Below are 25,431 nucleotides of genomic sequence, written 5' to 3'. Positions count from 1 at the left end.
CCTTGCACTAGCCCTGGTCTTCTCTGCCCTCATAATCAGATGCAGTTAATAATCACCAGAGCCCCATGCAGGCATCACATCAATACATACAAGGAGGAATACAACACAGACAGCTGAAGAGAGGATCTTCATCAGCGCCCAGCAGGTGTCACATCAATACATACAAGGAGGAATACAGCATGGATAGCTGAAGAGTGGATCTAGGCATTGTCATGGACAATACATTGAAATCTTCTGCTGTGTGTGTGGCAGCGGCCATAAAAGCAAACAGAATGCTAGGAGTTATTAGGAAAGGGATAGAAAATAAGAGAAAGAATGTTATGCTGTATCGCTGCATGGTGCGTCCTTACCTTGACTACCGTGTGCAATTCTGGCTGCCATATCTGAAAAAAGATAGAGCGGAATTAGAAAAGGTTCAAAGAAGGGCGACCACAATGATTAAGGGGATGGAACTCCTCTCAGATGAGGAAAGGCTTAATAGATTAGGGCTCTTCAGCTTGAAGAAGAGACAGCTGAGGGGAGATATGGTAGAGATCTATACAATTCTGAGTACAGTGGAATAGGTAAATGTAAATCGATTGTTTACTCTTTCAAAAAATACAAAGACAAGGGGACACTCAATGAAATTGCATGGTAATATTTTTAAATGAATAGGAAGAAATATTTATCAATGAATAGTTAAACTCGAACTCATTGCTGGAGGATGTGGTTACAGTGATTAGCATATCTGGGTTTAAAAAAAAAAGTTTGGACAAGTTCTTGGAGGAAAAGTCCATAAACATGTGGATAAAGGTGAGCTGATCGATATTGTATATCTGGATTTTCAAAAGGAATTTGACAAAGTTACTCATGAAAGACTCCTGAAGAAATTAGAAAGTCATAGGATAGGAGATAATGTCCTATTGTGAATTAAAAGCTGGTTAAAAAATAGGAAAACAGAGAGTAGGGTTAAATGTTCAGTATTCTCAATGGAGAAGGGTGGATAGTGGGGTTCCCCAGGGGTCTGTGTTGGGACTGCTGCTTTTTAACATATTTACGAATGATCTAGAGATGGGAATAACTAGTGAGGTAATTAAATATGTTGATGACACAAAGTTATTCAAAGTTGTTAAATCACAAGAGGATTGTGAAAAATTGCACGAGAACCTTACGAGACTGGGATTGGCCACTGTTGGAAACAGGATACTTGGCTCGCTGGACCTTTAATCTGTCCCAGTATGGCAATGCTTATGTTCTTATGTTTCAACTTTTTTTATTGATGGAACAATCTGGCATATACAACCGAGTAACTTCAAAATCAATTATAAAATACAAGTGCTATGCATCTATACAAGGTGAATAATGTTTACCATCAAGATTTTGTTTCGTTTTCTCCCCCCCATCTCCCCCCTCCCTCATGTCCAAAATGCGATTTAGACTAGGCAATGCTTATTTTTATTTAAGAAAAAAGTCATCATGGTGTGTTTTCAATAGTTCTCAGTTCTCCTGACTCTTATTTTGGTCGTATCCTTTAGTTCGTCTCTGCATAGAACCATTGTTTGCAGGTAGGCATCCATTATCCCGGGAGGGAGCCCTTGTTCTTGTGGTCCCCTCACGGCTGAGCCATCAATACTGTCGAGCATTGCCCAAATGTCCACCAGATCTTAATTATCAATAATACAGTACATTTGGGAACATGTATATTAATTATTCCCTTTTTATAATGATACAAGATCTCGCCAATCCCTCCTTGCTTATGTTCTTATGTACTATTTCAAATTATCATTTCAATAGTGCTACTAGACACACGCAGCACTGGTCACATTATATGTAAGTGCAATCTAAATTTGTTTTTTTTTGTAACGGAGGGTTAAATGACGCCCAGGGTCACAAGGAACTAAAGTGAGAATTGCACCCAGTTCCCCAGGATCTCAGCTCACTGAACTAACCATTAGGCTACTCCTCCCTAATCTGCTATTAAGAGACACAGGGATAGCCACTACTTATCCCTGGATCAGTAGCAAGGAATCTTGCTACTCTTTGGAGTTGGAGTTCCGGAATCTTGCTACTCTTTGGAGTTGGAGTTCCGGAATCTTGCTACTCTTTGGGATTCCGGAATTTTGCTACGCTTTGAAGTTGGAGTTCTGGAATCTTGCTACTCTTTGGAGTTCTTCCAGGTACTTTTGACCTGGATTGGCCACTGTTGGAAGCAGGAAGGACCATCGGTTTGACCCAGTATGGCTGTTCTTATGTTTTTCATCAGAGCACCATGCAGGTGTCAAAGCATGAATAGAACAAGGGCATTTGTAAGAATGTACCAGAAGGAAACTTTTAAAAATAGTGGTATGCAGCCATCGTAAATGGATTTTGTGAGTAAAAATAGAAGAGGTGGACTACAGAGTTTAAAAAAAAAATAGGAGGTTTATGAAGAAGACCTATGGAGGATGTGGCAGAGCTTAAAAACTGGCACATTGCTATTTTGAACTCTCTTTAAGAATATGATGTCTATGAATTAGTTTGTTATGATTTTGTCATGAGAATCCTTCACTTTGACACTTTGCATATAGAATCATTGGGACCCTTTTTTAGTCAACTTTCCAAAGGGACAGTAGACAGCTTAGAAGGAGTGTGTGTTACTTCTAGATAGTCAAGAAATACATTCAGAATTCATTGAACCAGGGAGGGGGAGGGCTGGAGGTGGAGAGGAGAGCGTGGAAGTTTGCATGCTCTCCATTTTGGATTCCCCCCCCCCCCCCCCCCCAATAAAATCCAGAGCTGTCAAGTTACCCATTCCAGGAGGGAGACACTATTGCCGGTCCTGGATTTCTGTCGACCGCATCTCCTGTTGCATTATGGAACCTGCAGCCCTGATTTCAGGGGATAGAATCATGGGCTACAAATACTACACTGCTTTGGGATGTAAGTTTAAAACCAGGCCTGGCCAAAAAAATAAAAAAGTCTCCCTCCTGGAATGGGTAACTTGGCAGCTCTGAAAATCTGGCATTTTTTCTTGGTACCAGCGCATTTTATGTGTTTGGAGAAAAATGTAAAATTGTTTGCAGGAGGTTGCCAACTTGTTTAAAAAAAAAAAAAAAAAAAATTATATTGTGGAGTAGGGCAACGAACCTGTGACAAAGCTTATGGGGTGTTAAAAATAGTTTGGGGAAGTTTAACTGACAAACAAATATTTAGATGTATCTTCCCCCAATCAGAGTTTGAGCAGATCTGCCTGGTTTCGACTTTGCTTCCTAAATATTAGGGTCTGTTCATTAAAGCACCGTCTTTGCTGGCCAGGTCACTCCGTGGCCGATGAATTCGCGGCTCAGGTTTTCCACCCTTGTATTAGCTGGAGTGGGGTTTGCTTCAGAGATGACACAGCCCCTAGTGAAGGAGTCCCAGTTATTGTGCATTGGAAAGTACAATCACTCCAGAACACTGCCACCCACCTCCTCTGCCATATCCGTAAATCAGACCACGCCTCCCCTTACTTCCGCAAATATCATTGGCTCCCCATGCTCTTCAAATTGCTCACTCTTACATTTAAGCAGTGTGTTTTTTTCTTTCAAAAAAGGTGCCGGTACTCAAATGCCAGGCCACCCTTCAGGGGTGGGGTGATCACTGAGGGACCCACCCCACAATAGCCAGGCCCCCTGCAACCAGTCACAGAATCTATGACAAGGCAGAATTGGTGTGTAGAGCCTGAGCTCTTTCATTAAAACTTGGGGTCCATGGGTCAATTTTAGCAATGGAAAATGTACTCAAATGCCAGGTCACCCTCTTCAGGGGTGGGGTGATCACTGAGGGACCCACCCCACACTAGCCAGGCCCCCTACAACCAGTCAGAATCTATGACAAGGCAGAATTGGTGTGTAGAGCCTGAGCTCTTTCATTAAAACTCAGGGACTATGGGTCAATTTTAGCAGACAATGGAAAAGGTGCCGGTACTCAAATGCCAGGTCACCCTCTTCAGGGGTTGGGTGATCACTGAGAGACCCACCCCACAATAGCCAGGCCCCCTGCAACCAGTCACAGAATCTATGACAAGGCAGAATTGGTGTGTAGAACCTGAGCTCTTTCACTGAAACTTGGGGACCATGGGTCAAATTTAGCAGACAATGGAAAAGGTGCCTGTACTCAGTACCCCCAAGTACCCCCTCAAAAAAAAAAGCCCTGCATTTAAGGCATTTAGGATTGGCTGCTCTCACTATCCCCTATTCACCAGTCTGCCTACTCTTGTTCCATTAACGATTTTCGCCTAGTGCTTCCTAGACCATGTAATGCCCAATTAGAGTCTGCTAGACACTGAGCATTTTTCTTTGCTGCTCTCTCACTTTGGAATTCGCTGCCTCAGACCATTCATGCCGAATTGTCCTTTAAATCACTGAAATCTTAAAACATGGCCTTTTCAGCAAGTCTTTGTTATTAGTTAAGGCGGCTGGCCCTGAATGCTAAGCACCTGCCAGCTTTACTCTTCCTCCCCCCCCCCCCCCAAGGCATTCCTCGTTTCCCTTCCCACCCCCCCACCCCTGTCTTTCCTAGTTTTGTCCATGTTATTTACTCTTGGTGTGTACTTGCAGAACTTTCCTTTCAAGATTTTGTAATTCCTTTCATATAATTTGTGTTATTTGATTGTAAACCGCTTGGATCTGCCAGTTAGGTGGTACAGAAAGTCTCAAATAAACAAATATCGAGTGGTTGGCTTTAGGGCTCCAGAAGGCACTACAAGGACTGAGTTAAAGTAATTTGGAAGGGAATATGAAAATAGGGGAAATATTCTCATGTTCTATTCTATTTTGCTTGGAGAAAGTGGCCCCAAGATACACTGGGGTTTGGCAAGCCAGGGATTTGCTCAACCTATTCAAGTGTAATGGATCTGGTTGGCGAGCCAGTCTTGGACACTTCATAAGCACTAACGCTCTGATGTATTGTAGAAATTATTCAGACAAGACCTCCAACTCAATCACACCTAGTGTGTGGGTAAGCCTATGTTTGTGAGTGTGTTTGATAACATTTGTAGACAACTCAGACTAATAGAATCATGTTTTATGTTAGATTATGTGTCAATAATATGCAAAAACTCTTTCTTAAGAAAGAAGCTGGCAATATTTTAATTATCAAACATGTTCAGAAATCCCCAGCTCATGACATCACCATAGATCAGGATTCAATTGCTCTTCTTATGAAGAGGGTTGGTCTGAAATCTTTTATGTGCTAAAAGGCCTTGCCATGGCTTCTAACCTCATGTGCTCAATATTCTTCTCTCTGGCCAGGTCTCAGCTCTGCACAGATGGACCAGCAGTGTTGTCCAGGCAAGAAGTCTGCCACACTAGTCCCTGCCTTCACGCTCACACCAACCACAAGTACTTTGATCACAAACCACACGACGGCACCTCCCACCAACCACACGACGGCAACCCCCACCAACCACACGACGGCATCTCCCACCAATCACACGACGGCATCTCCCACCAACCACACGACGGCAACTCCCACCAACCACACGACGGCATCTCCCACCAACCACACGACAGCAACTCCCACCAACCACACGACGGCATCTCCCACCAACCACACGACGGCATCTCCCACCAACCACACGACGGCAACCCCCACCAACCACACGACGGCAACTCCCACCAACCACACGACGGCATTTCCCACAACCAATCCAAGTGCTGTGGGGGACTACAGTGTGAGCATTGGCTCCGACACCTGCCTGAGAGTCGTAATGGGAATTACGCTGCATGTTCAATACAACACCATCAACCAGGTAAGGGACCTAAAAAAAACCTCCTCCCCTTTGCCATACTCATGTGACTACAGAAGACGTTCCCCAAACAGCAACCCCACCCCCCCATATTCAGCTGGTGGAGGTCAGCATTGTTCTATTGGTTAGATTAGCTCCCTGATACTCAGTGCTGGGCCATGTCTGGGTACTGGCACTGAATATCAGGGGGCTAACATTTTGGCGGCTGGCCGCCCAAAGCTTATGTGGGTCCAGCCAATAAGCTGGGCCCGCATAAAACAATTATGTGGGTCCTGGCTGAATATCAGGCCAGGACCCGCATAAAAAAAAGGTCTCTTATGCCCCCCCCCCCCCCCAATGTGCAGTAGAGCCCCCCACCTCCCGGTCAGGATAGGATGCCTGACCGTCCTGATGGTCCAGCAGGGCATTGAGGGGCAGGAGTGAACCCCCCTTGCTCCTGCCCCTAGCGGCAGCTTCCTCAAAATGGTTGCCACGACCTCTTGCAGCAGCCTTGAAGTACTGCAGATACCGTAAGAGGTTCCAGCAGCCATTTTGAGGAAGCTGCCACTAGAGGCAGGAGCGAGGGGGGTTCACTCCTGCCCCTGATGACCTGCTAGGCCACCAGGGAGGTTAGGTAAGCCCCAGTGGGGCCCTATTCTGACCAGGAGGTTGGGGGGGGTAGAGAATGCTGACCCGTGGGGGGGGGGGGGGGGGGGCTACAGACCTCATCTGAGGGAGAGGGGACAGAGGGGAGATGGGGGATAAGAAACCTTTTTTTTTTTTTTTAATAAAAATGTGGGTCCCGGCCCGATATTCAGCCGGGTCCTGCATAAGATAAGGAGATGAATTTCGGACAGCTTTTGAGATGGCCTAAATTCACCCGCTTAGCCTATGCGGGCCTCGGCTGAATATTGCTGGTGCACGTATAAGCCTCTGCTCCCAAGTGCCGCCCCCTGGCCTATCCCTGACTGGCCCACTTTTTGGGGGGCTGGTCAGAGGCGCTATTCAGCAGAATTCTCTGCTTTAGTGCCACTAAATATCGGCAGTTAGGCAGCGATAGGTGATTTAAGTGGGCAGGAGCCTCTCCTGCCCACTTAAATCACTTTGAATATCGAGCTCCATGTGACTGCAAGAGACCCCTCAACCCCATGCAAGTTCAAGAGACTACCTTTCACTACTACTACTTATCATTTCTAAAGCGCTACTAGACGTACGCAGCGCTGTACACTTGAACATAAAGAGACAGTCCCTGCTCGACAGAGCTTACAATCTAATTAGGACAGACAAACAGGACAAGTAAGGGATAAGGACAAAGAGTAGCAAGATTCCATGCAGAATCCCAAAGAGTAGCAAGATTCCGGAATCCCACAGTAGCAAGATTCCAGAATCCCAAAGACTACTACTACTACTTATCATTTCTATAGCGCTACTAGACGTACACAGCGTTGTGCACTTGAACATGAAGAGACAGTCCCTGCTAAACAGAGCTTACAATCTAATTAGGACAGACAAACAGGACAAACAAGAGATAAAGGAATATTAAAGTGAGGATGATAAAATAAGGTTTCTGAACAAGTGAATAAGGGCTAGGAGTTAAAAGCAGCATCAAAAAGGTAGGCTTTTAACTTAGATTTGAAGACGGCCAGAGATGGAGCTTAACGTACCGGCTTAGGAAGTCTATTCCAGGCATATGGTGCAAAGGAACTGAGTCTGGAGTTAGCAGTGGAGGAGAAGGGTGCAGATAAGAGAGATTTACCCAGTGAACGGAGTTCCTGGGGAGGAATGTAGGGAGAGATGAGAGTGGAGAGGTACTGAGGAGCTGCAGAGTGAATGCACTTATAGGTCAATAAAAGGAGTTTGAACTGTATGCGGAAACGGATAGGAAGCCAGTGAAGTGACTTGAGGAGACTACCTTTCAGCCCCACATGAAGCTGAGCTCTCCCAAACTCCCTGTAACTTTAAGAGCGACCCCCCCCCCCCCAGCCCCTTGTGACTGCCACTGCAAATTCAGCACTCTAACAGAAGCTTGTCAGCTATGGTCAGGCAGATGCAGACCACAGTTTCCTCTGTTTCTACCTTCTAAGTGTCAAATCGATATCACTTCTGCAAACCTAGGTTCTCACTGCAAGGCTTCAAAAAGCATGTGGTTAATTTATGGTGCCAAAAGGAGAGCCTGCCTGGGTTTGTCCCTTATTTCTGAATGTTTTCTATGCAAAAAGCTGATGAATTTCAGATAAAGATGATAGGATTTGTGTTCCTGCATCTAGGACCTGAGCCATCCAGTCCTAGAGGTCAAAGGTTCTCTATCCCTAGGCCCAGCCCCTAAGTAAAACCGTAGAAAAATGAAGGTATATAACGACCATATGGCCTAATGGCCTATCCAGTTTGCCCAACCGTGCCAATTTACTATCCCTTCCTCTCCCTTAGAGATCCTATGTACGTGGCCCAAGCTTTCTTGAATTTAGATACGGTTTTCGTCTCCACCACGAGGCCGTGCCACGAATTCACCACCCTTTTCCGTGAAGTATTCCCTCAGGTTACTTCCAAGTCTGTCACCTTTCACCTTCATGAAGTCCTAGACGTGACGGGCTCTGTATTCCTAAAGTCATCCAGCCCCAGAAATGACACCCTTGGTATCCTGTGCCCAGACCCTGAGCCATCGAGTTCTAGAGGTGACAGGCTCTGTAACCCTGTGGTCCTAGAAGTGATAGGTTCTGTATTCCTGTGCTCAGCCCCTGAGCCTCCAGTCATAGAGGTGACAGGCTGTGTAACCCTGTGCCCTGCCCCTAAATCATCCAGTCCTAGAAGTGATGGGTTCTGTATCCCTGACCCATCCAGCACTAAAGGCGATGGGTTCTGTATCTCTGTGCCCAGCCCCAGAAAGGGCATCCTCTTTATTCCTGTGCTCAGCCACAGAGCTGTCCAGTTCTAGAAGTAACAGGCTCTGTATTTCTGTGCCCAGCCCCATGAGCCATCCAGTTCTTGAGGTGACGGGCTTCGCATCCCTGTGCCCAGCTCCCAAATCATGCATTCCTAACAAGTGACAGGCTCTGTATTCCTGCGCCCACCCTTCAGCCCTCCAGTGTTAGACTTGAAAGACTTAGTCCATCATTCTCAAACCAGACATCTCTCTTTGGATTTCTGTTTGGTAACCAGAAAACAATTTTTCATTTCAGCAGTGGGGGACATTCCCTGTTCCTGTTCCTCCCCTAACATCAGCATCTGGCAACTGTACAAACCAGACAGCAACTCTGCAGCTTTCCTTCCCTGAAGGATATCTGCGCTTCACGTTCCAGAAGGTGAGATTTCCATTTTAAATGTCTTCATGTCCCAGGCTGTTATGGTTAAGTTGTAGATTCTTCACTTCAGGCTAGCTGCAGCATACTCTGTGATAAACTCTCTAAATACCAGCTTACTTTGCTCCTATCCCAGGTTTTCCAGACATTTTTTAGAAACTTGTAAATTTGCTGGTCACTCCGAACACAAACAGCAAACAAATCTGGGACTCTAAATTCCAAAATAATTTGGGAATGGGAGTTAGGAATCAAGACTGACACAAGGGACAACAGTATCATCTAGCCACTCTACTATGGGATATAGAAATAAAAGCATAAGTAGATAAGTGTTGCCATACTGGGACAGACCGAAGGTCCATCAAGCCCAGTATCCTGTTTCCAACAGTGGCCAATCCAGGTCACAAGTACCTGGCAAGGTCCCAAAACAGTGTAATACATTTTACGCTGCTTATTCTAGAAATAAGCAGTGGATTATCCCATCCATTTTAATAATGGCCTATGGACTTTTCTTTTAGGAAGCTATTTTAAACCCTGCTAAGCTAACTGCTTTTACCACATTCTCTGGCAACAAATTCCAGAGTTTTAATTACACGTTGCGTGAAGAAATACTTTCTCTGATTTGTTTTAAATTCACTACTTTGTAGTTTCATTGCATACCCCCAGTCCTAGTGTTTTTGGAAAGAGTAAACAAGCAACTCACGCCTACCCGTTCCCAAAAAAGTACAAAACATTCTATACTGCTTATCCCAAAAATAGTGGATTTTCTCCAAGTCCATTTATGTTTCAACATTTTTATTAGGATCAAGCAGACACAGTGCAAACAATGACATCAAATAATAGATATACGTACATAAGCTTCTACTTAGTTCGCACCCTCCAATATAAATCATCATCTCAGTAACATTTCTGTATAGTATTCCCCGCCCCCCCTAAACTCTCCACCCCCCCATCTCCAAGTCCATTTAATAACAGTCTATGGACTTTTCCTTTAGGAAGCCGTCCAAACCTTTTTTTAAACTCTGCTAAGCTAACCACCTGTACCACATTCTCTGGCAACGAATTCCAGAGTTTAATTACACATTGAGTGAAGACAAGTTTTCTCCGATTCGTTTTAAATTTACTACATTGTAGCTTCATCACATGCCCCCTAGTCCTAGTATTTTTGGAAAGCGTGAACAGACTTTTCACATCTACCCTTTCAACTCCACTCATTATTTTATAGACCTCTATCATATCTCCCCTCAGCCATCTTTTCTCCAAGCTGAAGAGCCCAAGCCTTTTCAGCCTTGCCTCATAGAGAAGTCGTCCCATCCTCTTTATCATTTTTGTCGCCCTTCTCGGTACCTTTTCTAATTCCACTATATATTTTTTCAGATGCGGTGACCAGAATTGCACACAGTAGTGGTGTTCCTTGGTCGGCTGCCACCCGGGGCAGATCAACGCTACACCCACCCCCCGGGTGCTGCGTCCCCCATGGAGCATCATCTCCAACCCCCCCCCCCCCCCCCCCCCCCCCCACCCCCCCCCCCCAGGTGCATTGCTCTTAGCTCCTGAGGTGCTGGGAGCAGCTGTGCGGCTGTCGGCTCCGCTGGTTCCCTGCCCCGGAACAGGAAGTAACATCAGAGGGAGCAGGGAACCGGCGGAGCAGACAGCCGTGCGGCTACTTCCCGCAACCCCCTGCAGTGTGCACCGCCCCCACCACCCCGCCCTCAGTATGCCACTGGCACACAGTATTTAAAGTGCTGTCACACCGTGGAACGATACGAAGGCATTATAACGTCCTAATTTTTGTTTTCCATCCCTTTCCTACCACCTAACATTCTATTTGCTTTCTTTGCCACCGCAGCACACTGGGCAGAGGGTTTCAAATTATCATCAACGATGACTCCTTGATCCTTTCCCTTGTGGTGACTCCTAACGTGGAACCTTGCGTCACTTAGCTATCGTTCGGGTTCCTCTTTCCCACATGCATCACTTTGCGCTCGCTCACATTAAACATCATCTGCCATTTGAATGCCCAGTTGCCCAGTCTTGAAAGGTCATCTTGCAATTTTTCACAATCCTCTTGTGATTTAAAAAACTTTGAATAACTTTGTGTCGTCAGCAAATTTTTAATTATCTCACTGGTTATTCCCATATCAGGCACTATCTATAATTCTAGACAGGGTACAAAAATACATACATAAGGAAAACACAAGATGAAAAAGTGAGGTTGTACCAAGGAGGTTTTATGACAGGAGACGGCATGAGCCTATCTGGTCCATTCTGTGGGCGGAAGCCAATGGGCGGAGCTTACCGCCATATTTGAGTGATCCCAAACATTCAGACGTTATTGTCCCCAAGACCTTGGAATAGTCTCCCCCCTAGATATTAGAAAGGTATGGAAAACAGGTGTGAGGATGTTATAATGCCGTTGTATCGCTCCATGGTGCGACCGCACCTTGAGTATTGTGTTCAATTCTGGTCGCCACATCTCAAGAAAGATATAGTAGAATTGGAAAAGGTGCAGAGAAGGGCGACTAAAATGATAGCGGGGATGGGACGACTTCCCTATGAAGAAAGATTAAGGAGGCCAGGGCATTTCAGCTTGGAGAAGAGACGGCTGAGGGGAGACATGATAGAGGTATATAAAATAATGAGTGGACGATGAAAACATTGAGACTTATAAATTTTCCTAAAGTTCCAGCAGTGGCTCCTTTAATAACATTCAAAAGATATCTTTCTGAAGTATTAAAAATTACTGAACAATTGTTTCCACCTGTAGCAAGGATTTATTATTTGGCTCCCTATGTTAAGAAACCAAGTGAGTGTATAATACCATCTACGGAAACCCCATTTGAGGAGCTAAATTTGAATTTATCACAAACAATTGAAGATGAACTATGTGGAGTACAACCTGCTACATTAATTATAGACTTTGTTCTACAGCCGGATCGGGACTGGATCTTGAAAACTTTCTTTAAACATAGACATGAAGTCTTTCTGAATTGCAAAGTCAAAGTATTTCCTGATATTGCTAGACAAACTCAGAAAAGACGTCAGTCTTTTTTGAAACTTCGTGATCGTGTATTGTCACAGGGGGGAATTTTCTGGCTTAATTTTCCTTGCAAATGTGTTGTTAAATTTCAATCAATTAAATATGTTTTCTTTGAGAGTGATCAGTTAGCAAAATTCCTGGACTCCAGACAAGAACCAGCCGTAAACTCTCTTGTGCTTCCTCCATTAGTATCTACTCCGTGATAGGATAAGTGGGAACATGTTCTATTCATTTTTTCCTATGTTAACCAATTTTTGAATTGTGCCTTGCCTATAATTGTGGACTTTAGCAGTAATTATCATTTAATAGATTTTCTTTATAAAATATTTTCTTGTATGGTATGATAATACTCCTTTTCTGTACAAGTGTATCTTGTAAAATTCATTAAAATTACAAATAAATCAAAAAAAAAAAAATAATGAGTGGAGTGGAACAGGTGGATGTGAAGTGTCTGTTCACGCTTTCCAAAAATACTAGGACTAGGGGGCATGCGATGAAACTACAGTGTAGTAAATTTAAAACAAATCGGAGAAATGTTTTCTTCACCCAATGCATAATTAAACTCTGGAATTCGTTGCCGGAGAATGTGGTGAAGGTGGTTAGCTTAGCAGAGTTTAAAAAGGCGTTAGACAGTTTCCTAAAGAACAAGTCCATAAACCATTACTAAATGGACTTGGGAAAAATCCACAATTCCAGGAATAACATGTATAGAATGTTTGCACGTTTGGGAAGCTCGCCAGGTGCCCTTGGCCTGGATTGGCCGCTGTCGTGGACAGGATGCTGGGCTCGATGGACCCTTGGTCTTTTCCCAGTATGGCATTACTTATGTACTTATGTACACATTATCCCAAACAAGTTTGAGTTCAATGTGGCTTACAATAAACAGTATAGGATACATAACAAAGAAGAATGCGTAAGAAAGTAATTTGTTGTAAAAACCATTGGCTCATTCAATTTAGTGCTTTTTATAGAATAAGGGTGTAGCGGTGAACTCCTTTTGCATCGAATCTTCTTCCACTTAACATTCTGTACTTTCATTTGTGCAGAATACTACAAGAAAAGTCTTTTACTTGAGCAGAATTCAAGTCAGCCTTGACCATTCCTTCTCGGAGACCCCAAGTAAGTGCTGTTTTTTTTTTTCTCCCAAATGCCCACTCTCAGTAGTCTAATGATTAGAGCAACAGACTGGGAAGCAGACGGCCCAAGTTCATAATTCCACCATAGCTTCTTTTGGCTTTAGGCAAGCCACTTAACCCTCCATTGCCTTGGAATGGCCAGGGGGTGGCACTGACAACCTCACCCCATTTTGGGTTTGCCATCAACCAACACACTAGCAGTTGCCCCATAAGTAGGGTTACCGTATTTTGTCCCCCAAAAAGGAGGATGCATGCCCCGCCCCACCACACCCCCACCCCACTTCCTTTCACACCCTCACTCCGCCCCCTGTCACATACCCTGTCGCCCCCCCTCCCTTTACCTTACTACTGCCCTAGTGGTCTAGTGACCTCTTCGGGGCAGGAAAGAGTCCCCTCTTTCCTGCCCGGAGCGCTGCCCTGCATGCATCCTTCCTATTGCTGATCCTCGGCGCCGATTCAAAATGGCCGCCGAGAGTTGAAGTGACCTTGCGAGACTTCAACTCTTGGCGGCCATTTTGAATCAGCGGAAGAGGTCACTAGGCCACCAGGGAACTAGAGGGTAAGGGGAGGGGAGGCTAGCAATCTGCCCGTTTGTCCGGATTTCTGGGCAAACAGGCAGATTGGCAAAATCCGCCCGGTTGCCCGGACATGCCCTCAAAAAGAAGACATGTCCAGGTAAATCCGGACATATGGTAACCCTACCCATAAGCATTTCACAGCTTAATCCTTGTAGGCAGCAGGGACTTGAAAGAGCATGTCCAGGACTCAAAATTACAACCCTACCTATAAAGACAGCACCCTAGAATACCAATATACGTCCTCCTGAAAATACAGAACAAGTCAGACTGCTACAGATCCCTACACAGAAAATAAACACTAGAAAATACCACATCTTAGCCACAAGCATAGACCCTCACCAACTATGAAACAAAGGACCACACATCAGTAACAGAAATATAAAGACAAAAAAAGACTGAACTGGAAACCTCAAGAAGTCAGGTGCTGCATGTACAGCAATACTAGAGAAACAGAAACTGAAATGTAAGATATCAGAAAAGCACATTTACCAGAGTTGACATATTCCAATTAATCCAGAATAAATGTATCTTTTTTAACCTTTGTTGTCTGAGCATTTCATTTTTCCATTTGCTTTGGTCCCAGTGTCTCTTTTCTTCTTTTCTCATCAGGCTCACCTATTTCACATTTAATCTTTCTCCATGCCCACCATCCTTCTTCTCTCTATGTCCCTGTCTCTGTACTCCCCCAATGTTCACCATCTGTCCTCTCAGCGTCCCTATCCCTCTCTCTGTGTCCACTATTGTCCCTCTGTATCCCTGTCCCTATGCTCCCTCCACGCCTAACATCTTTTCTCTATGTCCCTGTCCCATCCCTTGTCCAGTTTATTCCTCCCTCTCTTACCCTTCTCCCCTCCCCCCCCCCAACATGGGGCCAGCATCTCTCCTTCTCTCTCCCCTGCCTCCCCCTCCCTCAGTTAGGAATCTCTCCCTCTCTCTTCCCTGATTCCGTGGCCCTCTCTCTCTCTTCCTCCCTGTACTCCCCCCTTCCCAACTGATCCAGTATCTCTACCCCTTACTCTCACACTCTTTCCCCTCCCCCAGTCTGACTCTCGCTCACCCCCCCCCCCTCCTGCAGGTCTGGCACTTCTTCTTTTGCCCCCTCCCATGGGTATGTGTTCTTCCCCTCTTTCCTTTTCCATATGTCTGGTTTCTTCCCCACCCCACATGTGGCATCTCTCCCTCCCCCCCCCCCCCCCCCCCCATGTCTGGCACCCTTCCCTCTCCAGCTTATAGTCCTCCAAAGGCACTGGCATCCAGGAAGACATACTTTCTGCAGCCTGGGGCTTCTCTTTGCTGCTATCCCGCCTCTTCAGATGCAACTTCCTATGGGTAGGGCAGGAGCAGAGAGAAACCTTTGGCAGCAGGAAAATAGTGTGTCTTCCTGGATGCCAGTGACTCACTGCTTTTGGAGGACCATGGGGTAGAAGATAGGAGGGACAGATGCTTCTGAACCCACGGGAGCCTGGGAATGAAGAAAGAGTTACACTAAGCTGCCAGATTCAGGAGAGGGAAGGGAGATGTGAGAGTTGCCAGACTGCGGGGACAGGGTTACTGAAGGCAGAAAAAATATTCGGCTTTCTGATGCCTGTTTTTAATGTTCTGCTGGCAGGCCGGCCTGGCCATTTAAAACTGGCTAGTTGGCAACCCTATGATCATGATTGAATTTATCAAATTTGGGGGTGGGGGCCTGCAGGCTAGGGGGCTGAATATTAATTGAGGGGTATATGTGTGTGCGTAAGGCTGAAGGTTCACTTAAGGTGCCTATCATCCTTGCACCGGTTCTGCTCAGAGCTCAGGAACAAAACCCTTCCTTCCAAGCGTCACCCTTTCTTCAAACTGTGCTGCCGAGTTTAAGAATGAGCGTACTGAGTTTCGGACTGGGCTGTCCTCATATTGTTCCTTAAGCTTCCAATCCAGTCCCTACTTCCACCTAGCATGGTGATCAAATAAACCCATGGCTGAAGGCACCAAGCACCTTCACTCATTATTAGCAGGCAAATGCCCCTAAATCTCCTTCCCTTCTCCCTCAAGCATGAACTAGGCACTGCTGAAATATCTTGTGCTAGGATGACCGATTTGCTCTAGAAGGCTCTGCGATGTTCCTAGACCACGGAAGGTATAGCGATACGTGTTCCATCTAGGAGACGGTGCGCTGTAGTGGTCACAGCCTAAGGCAGTGGCTCCCAAACCTGGTCCTGGAGGCACCCCAGCCAGTCAGGTTTTCAGGATATCCACAATAAATGCATGCATGCAGATCTCTCTCATGAATATTCATCGTGGATATCCTGAAACCCTGGCCGGCTGGGGTGCCTCCAGGACCAGGTCTGGGAACCACTGTGCTAAGGACTAGAGTTGAAAGTGAACGCTTGGTTCTCTTCTTGAGCATGGGTCAGCTCAGGCTACCTCAATGTGCTGAATCAGAAGTGGATAGGATAATATCGTAACAGACAGCAGATGAAGACCAGCACGGTTCATCTAGTCTGACCGAGCAAAGCGCCTAGAGTCACCCCTGCTGTTCTTTGCAGAACATGCAGGTTACCTCCTCTAGGCCTTTGTTTATGGTTGTACCTGCTGCTCCATGAAGGCTATAATTAAGGCTGTAAGAAATATTTGTATTTGATTTGATTCAACCAAGAATACGTTATTTAAATTTGGCCGAATAGTGATTTAAATTCAAATACGAATAATCTGGGGCTCTACTGAGCTAAATTCTACTGAAATAAACACTTGAGCTCCGATTTCAGATTGCTTCTTTTATTGTTATGTTAATGCCCATTATCTGTATTCGGCCAAATATTTTTCATTATTTGTATTTGGGCCAAATAGTAAAATATGCATAACCCTCTGCGTCAAAGTGTGCAAGCCGTTTGTTTTGCTTTGATCCCATTCTTTTGCTAGATAGGGGATCCTCTCTTCCTTTTTGAGTTCTGTCACTGATTTTATCCCAACCCTCTCCACTGGGAAGGGCGTTCCAGGCATAGCAACATAGGCGTTGTTCAACAGACAAGAAGCGTTGATGCCAGCTGAGTATGATCCATTACCAGTGTGTTTTTTCTAGCAAAAAAGGTGCCGGTACTCAAATGCTAGCCCACCCTTCAGGAGGGACCCACCCCATAATAGCTAGGCCCCCTGCAACCAGTCACAGAAACTATTACAAGGCAGAATTGGTGTGTAGAGCCTGAGCACTATCATTAAAACTTGGGTTCCATGGGTCAATTTTAGCAGACAATGGAAAAGGTGCCGGTACTCAGTACCCCCTCAAAAAAAGCCCTGTCCGTTACCCTCGTCACTGTATCACAGCAGATACAATCTCCCTCTTTTTGATAAGTTTCTATTATCCCCGGGCCTTGGAATTCTGGGTGACATGACTTCATCAAATCTAAAATGCATTTTTTTTTCTCTGTATATTTCTGATCTCTCTCTCTTTTTTTTTTAAGCAGACACTCATATTTATGCGGAGAATTCTAGCCTTCAGGAGTATGAGACCTCGCTGGGCAGATCTTATAAGTGTAAAGACACAAAGATATATGTGAGCGAAAGTGTGATCTTGGAGGCTACCCAGGAGCAGGTGCAGGCCTTTGGCCTCAACGGAGGACAGTTTAGTGAAGGTAAACATGATTTAAAGGAAATTACCAATGACATAAACCAAAGTTTCCATATCATGCATTCATGTGCAGATGCATTTCAGTTGAAACTTAATGCAGAAAAAACACAATGCCTTATACTTACCTCACAACATAACACGAGCAAATTCACCACCATAAACACACCAAACCTGTCCCTTCCCGTCTCGGACACCCTAAAAATTCTTGGAGTTACCATTGACCGACACCTTACACTTGAAAACCATGTGAAAAATACAACCAAGAAGATGTTCCATTCAATGTGGAAGTTAAAAAGAGTAAGACCTTTCTTCCCAAGGACCATCTTTCGCAACCTGGTACAGTCAATAGTGCTTAGTCACCTAGAATACTGCAATGCACTCTACGCTGGCTGTAAAGAGCAAATCATCAAGAAACTTCAACTGCCCAGAACACCGCATCTAGGACTCATATTCGGAAAAACAAAATATGAAAGTGCTAAACCCCTAAGGGAAAAGTTACACTGACTTCCTCTCAAAGAACGTATCGCGTTCAAGGTATGTTCTCTAGTTCATAAAATCATTCACGGAGATGCCCCAGCCTACATGTCAGACCTGGTAGAGTTGCCACCCAGGAACGCTAAAAGATCATCCCGCTCATACCTCAATCTTCACTTCCCCAATTGTAAAGGTCTGAAATACAAACTAACGCATGCGTCAAACTTTTCTTACCTGAGTACACAGTTATGGAACGCACTGCCGCACAACTTAAAAGCTATTTATGAACTAACTAACTTTCGCAAATCTCTGAAGACCCACCTCTTCAACAAGGCATACCACAAAGATCAGCAATTGTAAATATAACACATCTCCACCTTACCTATAATCAGAACTGTTTTTTTTTCTTATATCTGCTTGTTCAATTTTCTACTATGTCATTCACGGCCTTTATGTAACACTAATTGTTATCTTCCAATCTATTATCTACCAAGAACGAAACATCGTAAGCCACATTGAGCCTGCAAAAAGGTGGGAAAATGTGGCATACAAATGCAAAAGAAAGAAAGAAAGACAGACACAGTCACTCTAGGACCTGTAAAATTCCTCTCTCTGTGTCTCTGTGAATCTGACTGACCAGTGTCGGAGAAAAGGCAACCTTCCCAGATGCTCACTTGCTGACCAGCCTCAGAGAACAGATTACAACCGCCACTCTCCCGAAACTAGCCAGTGTCCGATGAAGACAGGAGCCTCCCAAGACACAAATGTGCCCTGAGCAACATACTTTCAAACGCTTCCGGCACACTCCTGCTTCACCCACTTTAGTTCACACCAGCAAGGGAAAACAGATAGGGTGTTAATTTGGTGCCACAGCTTCCCTCACATACTGTATGGCTGCACAGACTGCACATAGCTGGCTACGACCTGGACAAAGAAAATTACCGCTGATGCTTTGGGGACAATTTTATAAAGTTTTATACAAGTGATGGCATGTTCTACATGCCATAGGCGTAGTTTGACTGTTTCATTTTGGGGGGGGCAAAGGATGGGGCGGAGCATATTAGCATATTCATTTGCATATATACATATGCAAATGAATATGCTAATACGGAGGAAGGAAGGAAGGGAAAAAAAGCTGGCTTTTTTTGGGAATAACCATAATGAATATGTATGAGATATCAAGCCAGCTCTTTCTCCCTTCCTTCTTTCCTTCTTCCACTCCAGTAGTATTTCCCCACCCCTTTTCCCATACCATGCCAGTGTTGACCTTAGAAATGCATAAGCTCTATATGTAGATCCTTCAAGAGGTAGTGTGTCATGATTTACGCTCTACACCCTTTCTGATGTTTTGGTGCCACCTCAGTAAAGCCAACACACAATCTCTCCACTGCAACACACTATACACAAACTTGTGCAAAAACACACTCAACCTTACTAAACCATAACAGCACTAATTCCAAGGACAGGACGAGCTGCAACCTTATGCGTGAAAAGGCAGAACTGTAATTACACCAGGCTCTAAAACACCAATACACTACCTCGTGAAAAACACATGACACAAGGAACTAGAAAGCAGAAAATATGAAGGCAAAATACTGAACTGGAAAGTTAATTCAAGAAGTCAGACTCAGCATGCAGCAATACCAGAAAAATTGAAACTTACATGCAAAATTTCACAGAAAGCTGACATATTCCAATTAATAAATTCTGAATAAAATACTTTTTTCTACCTTTGTTGTCTGATCATTTAGTTTTTCTATTCGCTTTGGTCCCAGTGTCTTCTGTTTTATGCAGTGTCTTCTTTCCATTTGATATTCCATTTAATAGATTCAAAATAAAATACTTTTTTGTACCTTTGTTGTCTGGACATTTTACTGTTCAATCATGCTGGTTCCAGTTTCCTCTTTTCTTGTCTTTCTGCTAATTCTCCTTCAACTGCTTGCTGTCCATTTGTCTTTTCTCTTCTCTCCTGTCTTATTCCATTCCTTCACTACACCTACCTTTGACACATTATTTCTTTTTTAGCTCTTTCCTCTCTGATCACTTAAATTTCACCCTCGTCCTCATCCTTCTCCTTTTTAGTTTTCAGCTATCAAATTCCATTTCTTTCTCTCACCCACTAGCTGCCCCATTCCTCTTCTCAGTCCTTCCTCCAACCTTTCATTTCCTTCATCTTTAATCAACTCTCCCTTACCACATTTCTGCCCCCCCCCCCCCCCCATCACTATAATCCTCTCATTTGTTTCCTTCCCACCTCCCCTTTGGCCTCTCCCAAATAGTTCCACCATTTGCAGCAACTTCCTCCCTCCAACCTTCTAGCCCAGCACGCCTGCTCCCTTTCTCCCATTGTAGCCTAATATCTCCCTGTCCCTTCCACACACACACCCACACCCCAGCATCTTCCAGCCCCCACTTCCCTGTGGTCCAGCATTTCTTCCTCTCTCTCTTCCCTCCCTCCAATTGTCCAGCATTTCTCCCTCACTCCCTTCTGTCCCTGGATCCATAATCTCCCTCTTTTCCTCTTTCCCCTCTAGTGTATATCTATCCCTCCCTCTCATCCATCCCCATGTACAACCTCTCTTCCCGCCGTCTTCTCTCTCACTGCCCACATCACTCTCAGTATCTCCCTTCCTTGCACCCTGGGCCCAACATCTATCTCTTTCGTTCTCTTCCTTCCCCTTTTAGCATCTCTCCCATCCCCATACAGCATCTCTCTCTGTCTCCCTCCCTCCCACTTCCATGTTCCAACATTTCCCCTTTTCTCTTGCTGTCCCTCCCTCCTCCTCCACATCCAGTATTATTTCTCCCTCTCTCTCCCCCATGCATCTCCCCCCACCAACATTCCCCACCTCTCTCGCTCACCTCTACCTAGCATTACCCCATCACCTCAACAGTGCTCCTGTGACTGTCTCTCCCTGTCTCCCTGCCACCAGCCAGCATGCTGCCTCGCTCTTCCCCACCGGCGCTGCCTCGGTCTCTGACTCCCTGCAGCATTTTTGTCCGTCGCCGTCAGCGCTGCCATTCATTCTCACAGGCAGCCTCGTTCCCCTTTGCCGCGTCCACTCCTCCGACTGGCTCTCTCTGATGCACTTCCTGTTTAACAGGAAGTGCATCAGAGAGAGCCGGAGGACGCGGCAAAGGGGAACGAGGCTGCCTGTGATAATGAATGGCAGAGCTGACGGCGACGGACAAAAATGCTGCAGGGAGTCAGAGACCGAGGCAGCCCCGCCAGTTCGCCGGTGCGACTCGTTTGGGGGGGCAATGCCCCCCCTCGCCCCCCCAATCTACGCCCATGTCTACATGCAAAAAAAGGTCTCCTAAAATTGTATGTACGATTGTGGTAGATCAAGCTTTTTTAAATAAATGTGCCAAAAGGTCATATGCAGGCATTCCCCAAGCCATAGTTACAATGTACAGTCGTACTTAAAAAAAGACACAGGTAAACACAAAGAAAACGAACTTTGCATAAATTAACCGCCTTCTTTGAAGCACATATAAATTTGTGCAAGAGGCCTGGTCTCCCAGTCCATCTCTGCACCCCCCCCCCCCCCCCCCCCCAATTGCAGGGCTGGTTATTCCCAGGGAGAGAGCCCGTTGTTAAAAATTTACCAGCACACCACTGTGTAAAGGCACATATATTACGTGCTCTAGCAAGGGCTTCTGAATCTAATCCTCTAAAGAACACCTTGCTATTTTTTTTCTCTGTGGACCACCTTATTTTGACCCCTAGCCAAGTTCCACAATGTGTTTGGGGCCTGAAAGACTCAAGTTTGACCTTGCTTCTTTTTTCTTTCCAGCTAACCAGTGCGCTGCAGACACTGTCAACTTGGCTGTCCCGATTGCTATAATAGTGATCTTGATTGCATTGATTGCCATTGTTATCATCGCCTACTTGGTCAGTCGAAAGAGAACTCACAGCGGCTACCAGACTCTCTGAGGCTGCTGAAGACTTCCTGCGTCATCCACAGCCAAAGCAGAGTCATTGACAGAACTATGCAATGAACATTTTCAGGGAAAGCAGAAACTGTAATCTTCCATTATGCGTTGGTAGCTGACAGTCATGTTATTAACAGGGAAGGTAGAGATTCTATTGTATATGCATTTTTGTTTGGGGGGAGGGGGGGAGGTGGAGGGTAATTAAATATGGAAATGCAACAAGAGGCTGCCATTTTCTCCCGCCTTATTGTGAAACTGGGACCACAGACTTTTCATGGGATGGATGGTCATCCCCGATACATAGAAAGGTGCTGAAATTTAGTGGTCCAGTGACCACATACAAGGTACAGCTATCTATTCAAGAACATAAGAGTAGCCATACAGGGTCAGACCAATGGTCCATCTAGCCCAGTGTCCTGTTTCCAACAGTGGCCAATCCAAGTCACAAGTTCCTGGCAGAAACCCAAATCGTGACATTCCGGAACCCCAAAGAGTAGTAACATTTCATGCTACAAATCCCGGGGCAAGCAGTTGCTTCCCATGTCTGTCTCAATAGCAGACTATGGACTTTTCCTCCAGGAATTTGTCCAAACCCTTTTAAAACCCAGATACACTAATCGCTGTTACCACCTCCTCCGGCAGAGCTTAACTATTCGTTGAGTGAAAAAAATATTTCCTCCTATTTGTTTTAAAAGTATTTCCATGTAACTTCGAGCGTCCCCTAGTCTAGGCAACCCTAGTCAACTGTACGTATTCAAGTAACTAGGAGCTAAGAAATACAACATCTTTCTACAAATTTTAATGCGTGACAGATTCAAAATAAGAAACGGTAAATATGGAAGATGCAAAAGTTTTGAACAAGTTGTTTGGTAAAAATAACAGTTTCAAAAGTTTCCTGTAGCCAGCAAAGTGTTTCTATTCATGCTTTTGGAAAAATTTCCCGCCCTTCTTTACAGAGCTCTACTAGCTCAGAAATATTCTGAAGTCTTCTTGCATGCTCTGCCTATCCAAAGTCTCCCTACAGATTTTCAAAAATATTCAGGTCTGAGGAGGTGAAGGCCAGTCCAAAACCTTCATCTTTCTTTCCTGGAGGCAGAGCTGGTGGTGGGAGGCGGGGCTGGTGGTTGGGAGGCGGGGATAGTGCTGGGCAGACTTATACGGTCTGTGCCAGAACCGGTGGTGGGAGGCGGGGCTGGTGGTTGGGAGGCGGGGATAGTGCTGGGCAGACTTATACGGTCTGTGCCAGAACCGGTGGTGGGAGGCGGGGCTGGTGGTTGGGAGGCGGGGCTAGTGCTGGGCAGACTTGTACGGTCTGTGCCCTGAAAATGACAGTTACAAATCAAGGTAAGATATACACAAAAACTAGCACATATGAGTTTGTCTTGTTGGGCAGACTGGATGGACCGTGCAGGTCTTTTTCTGCCGTCATCGACTATGTTACTATGTTTTTTGATTCAAAGGTAAGTTTGGATTGTGCTCTTGCTAAAATATTCAGCCTTCTCTTTTCAACATTCTTTCTGTAGGGAATGTAGGATATTAGCTTCTAGAATATATGCTATTTAGTTGAATCCATTCTTCCTTCCACCAGCATATTTCCTGGGCCACTGACTGCCACAAAACCACAAACCATAACAGACCCAACTCCAGTGCCTAACGGTTAACTTTTTTTTTCTGCAAATGTATCTTTCAGTGTTGTGGCTTAACAGTTAAATTTCATTTCATCGCTTCCAAAAAGCTTCAGGTTCACGCTCACCAAGCTTTTCTTTTGCATAAACAGCGATGTTTATGTAAAGTTACCAAAAGTCCCTGAATTTATGTTTCAACAATTTTTTTATTGATGATTCCACAAAGTACACAGTCAAACAGCGAAATGTACCACAAATTGAAAACAAATCATCAACTTCTAAAGAAAAGCAGAATAAAAATCTCATCATCAAAGTTTTAACATTTTTCTCCCCTCCCTACCCAATCCACCTGTCCCCAATTAAAACTGGGTCAGAGGTGCAGGCACCAGGCAGGGACAGAGGGCAGGGTCTAGAAAGGATCAAACAGGCAGATGCGAAAACAAAGCAGAGTGAACCAGGCCTCAGAGAAGCTGCATATGCTGAAGACCCTGCCACATCCCCGCCCCCTCCTCCTACACAAGCTTCCTGTTAGTAACAGGAAGTCAAGGTTGAAAGACGGCCTTCAGCACTTGCACCCACTGTTCAAGTTCTAGGTGTTAATGCTGGTTTGGTATGGTGGCAGCTTTGCTACATGTTCAATGTATTGTGTGCTAAAGTTTTATAACCCACCTGGTCCTCGAGGGTTCAAAGCAGCTTAACATAGGAAAATTCAACTCGGTCAGTTGTGAGCAACAAACATTATATAAAATTATCTGTTAACTTTCATTGTGATAAATATTTCTGAAACAAATAGCTTTTAAGTTGTTGTTTTTTTTTTAATGAAAAATCAAAAAGAGTATAGCAGGGGTGGGCAACCTTTTTACATGGAGGGCCACATGAACGTCAGTGCTATCCTTAGTGGGCCAGACACATAAAATTCTCCCTCTCCCCCCTCCCACCCCTTGGGTTACCATACGTCTGGTTTTACCCGGACATGTCCTCATTTTGAGGACACGGCCGGGCAACCGGGCAGGTTTTGCCAGCCTGCCCGTTTGTCCGGATTTGCGGACAAACAGGCAGGTTGGCAGGCGAGCCTAGGGGTGTCCTAACCTCCCCTCCCCTCACTGTACTGCTCTGGTGGTCTAGTGACCTCTTCAGGGCAGGAAAGAGCCCCCTCTTTCCTGCCCGGAGCAGCTACAGACTGTCTCTTGCTGCCTCCGGTCCTGGCGCTGATTCAAAATGGCCGCCGAGATTTCAAGCGGTGGCCTCAGAAGTCTTGCGAGGTCACTCTCGGCAGCCATTTTGAATCAGCGCTGATACGGAAGGCAGCAAGACAGTCTGCAGCTGCTCCGAGCAGGAAAGAAGAGGTCACTAGACCACCAGGGCAGTACAGTAAGGAAAGGGGATGGGAGGACAGGATAGGATACCCTTAGGGAGTGTGACAGGGGTGTGTGTCCTCTTTTTGGGGGTAGCAAATATGGTAACCCTACTCCCCCCCCCCCCAGGGCTCCTGCATTTTTCTCTTTCATACCCTCCTCCCCCCATATCTAGCATTTCTCTCCTTCCATATCTCACCCCCCCCCCCCCCCCACTCCAGCATATTTCTCCTACCTTCCATCCACGTCTTCCTCACCCACAAGCTATTTTAATCCCTTACCTCCCTCACTTGGCAAATTTACAACTGCCATAACATGTGTTCCCTGGCCGGCCAGAGTGCAGCCCTGAGCTTCTCACGTGCTCTGTTAACAGATGAGAGTTCAGATACTCTGTGAGGTTTTGATAAATATAGCTGTTCATTCCTTTTACTTCCATGATTGGCGTGGCTTTGCCAATGCTCTCTCGAATGTACTGCGATATAGTAGGATTTTCAAAAGATTGCACGAGTCCTGATGCAGGCGCCATAGTGACAAAACACAGGTTTGTGTTGGGTCCATTTGCATTTTATGTAAAATCCTGACACATTTGATGCACCAATAAACCTCTTTTAATGCCAGCTTCCAAGTGTGACACTTGTTTTTTTTTTGGAAGGGGTGAACAAACA

General features: G+C 45.3%; 1 protein-coding gene and 1 long non-coding RNA gene across 5 annotated transcripts in view; one reads left to right on the top strand and one right to left on the bottom strand.

Moving 5' to 3' along the window:
* CD68 (CD68 molecule) overlaps nucleotides 1-22,010 on the top strand; it is a 29,371-nt gene extending 7,361 nt beyond the window's left edge. The window contains exons 2-7 of one of the 4 annotated variants that reach the window (XM_030186905.1): nucleotides 5,250-5,363; nucleotides 5,415-5,749; nucleotides 8,902-9,024; nucleotides 13,105-13,177; nucleotides 17,210-17,380; nucleotides 21,648-22,010. In XM_030186905.1, the coding sequence (XP_030042765.1) occupies nucleotides 5,250-5,363; nucleotides 5,415-5,749; nucleotides 8,902-9,024; nucleotides 13,105-13,177; nucleotides 17,210-17,380; nucleotides 21,648-21,787 (956 nt within the window). In that variant the 3' untranslated portion in view covers nucleotides 21,788-22,010. Of the gene's footprint in view, nucleotides 1-5,249; nucleotides 5,750-8,901; nucleotides 9,025-13,104; nucleotides 13,178-17,209; nucleotides 17,381-21,647 lie in introns of all 4 variants that reach the window. The other 3 variants (XM_030186904.1, XM_030186903.1, XM_030186902.1) reach the window with 3 other exon arrangements.
* Nucleotides 22,011-23,293: 1,283 nt separating this feature from the next.
* On the bottom strand, nucleotides 23,294-24,558 carry LOC115457482. Its single transcript, XR_003939965.1, has 2 exons — nucleotides 23,372-24,558; nucleotides 23,294-23,341 (listed from the first exon to the last, which is right to left on the bottom strand). It is a non-coding gene; the product is annotated as an uncharacterized LOC115457482 (long non-coding RNA).
* Between the last annotated feature and the right edge of the window lie 873 nt (nucleotides 24,559-25,431).

This window comes from Microcaecilia unicolor, chromosome 14 (assembly GCF_901765095.1).
Source record: "Microcaecilia unicolor chromosome 14, aMicUni1.1, whole genome shotgun sequence".
Taxonomy (NCBI): domain Eukaryota; kingdom Metazoa; phylum Chordata; class Amphibia; order Gymnophiona; family Siphonopidae; genus Microcaecilia; species Microcaecilia unicolor.
This window is presented reverse-complemented; position numbering and strand designations above follow the sequence as displayed.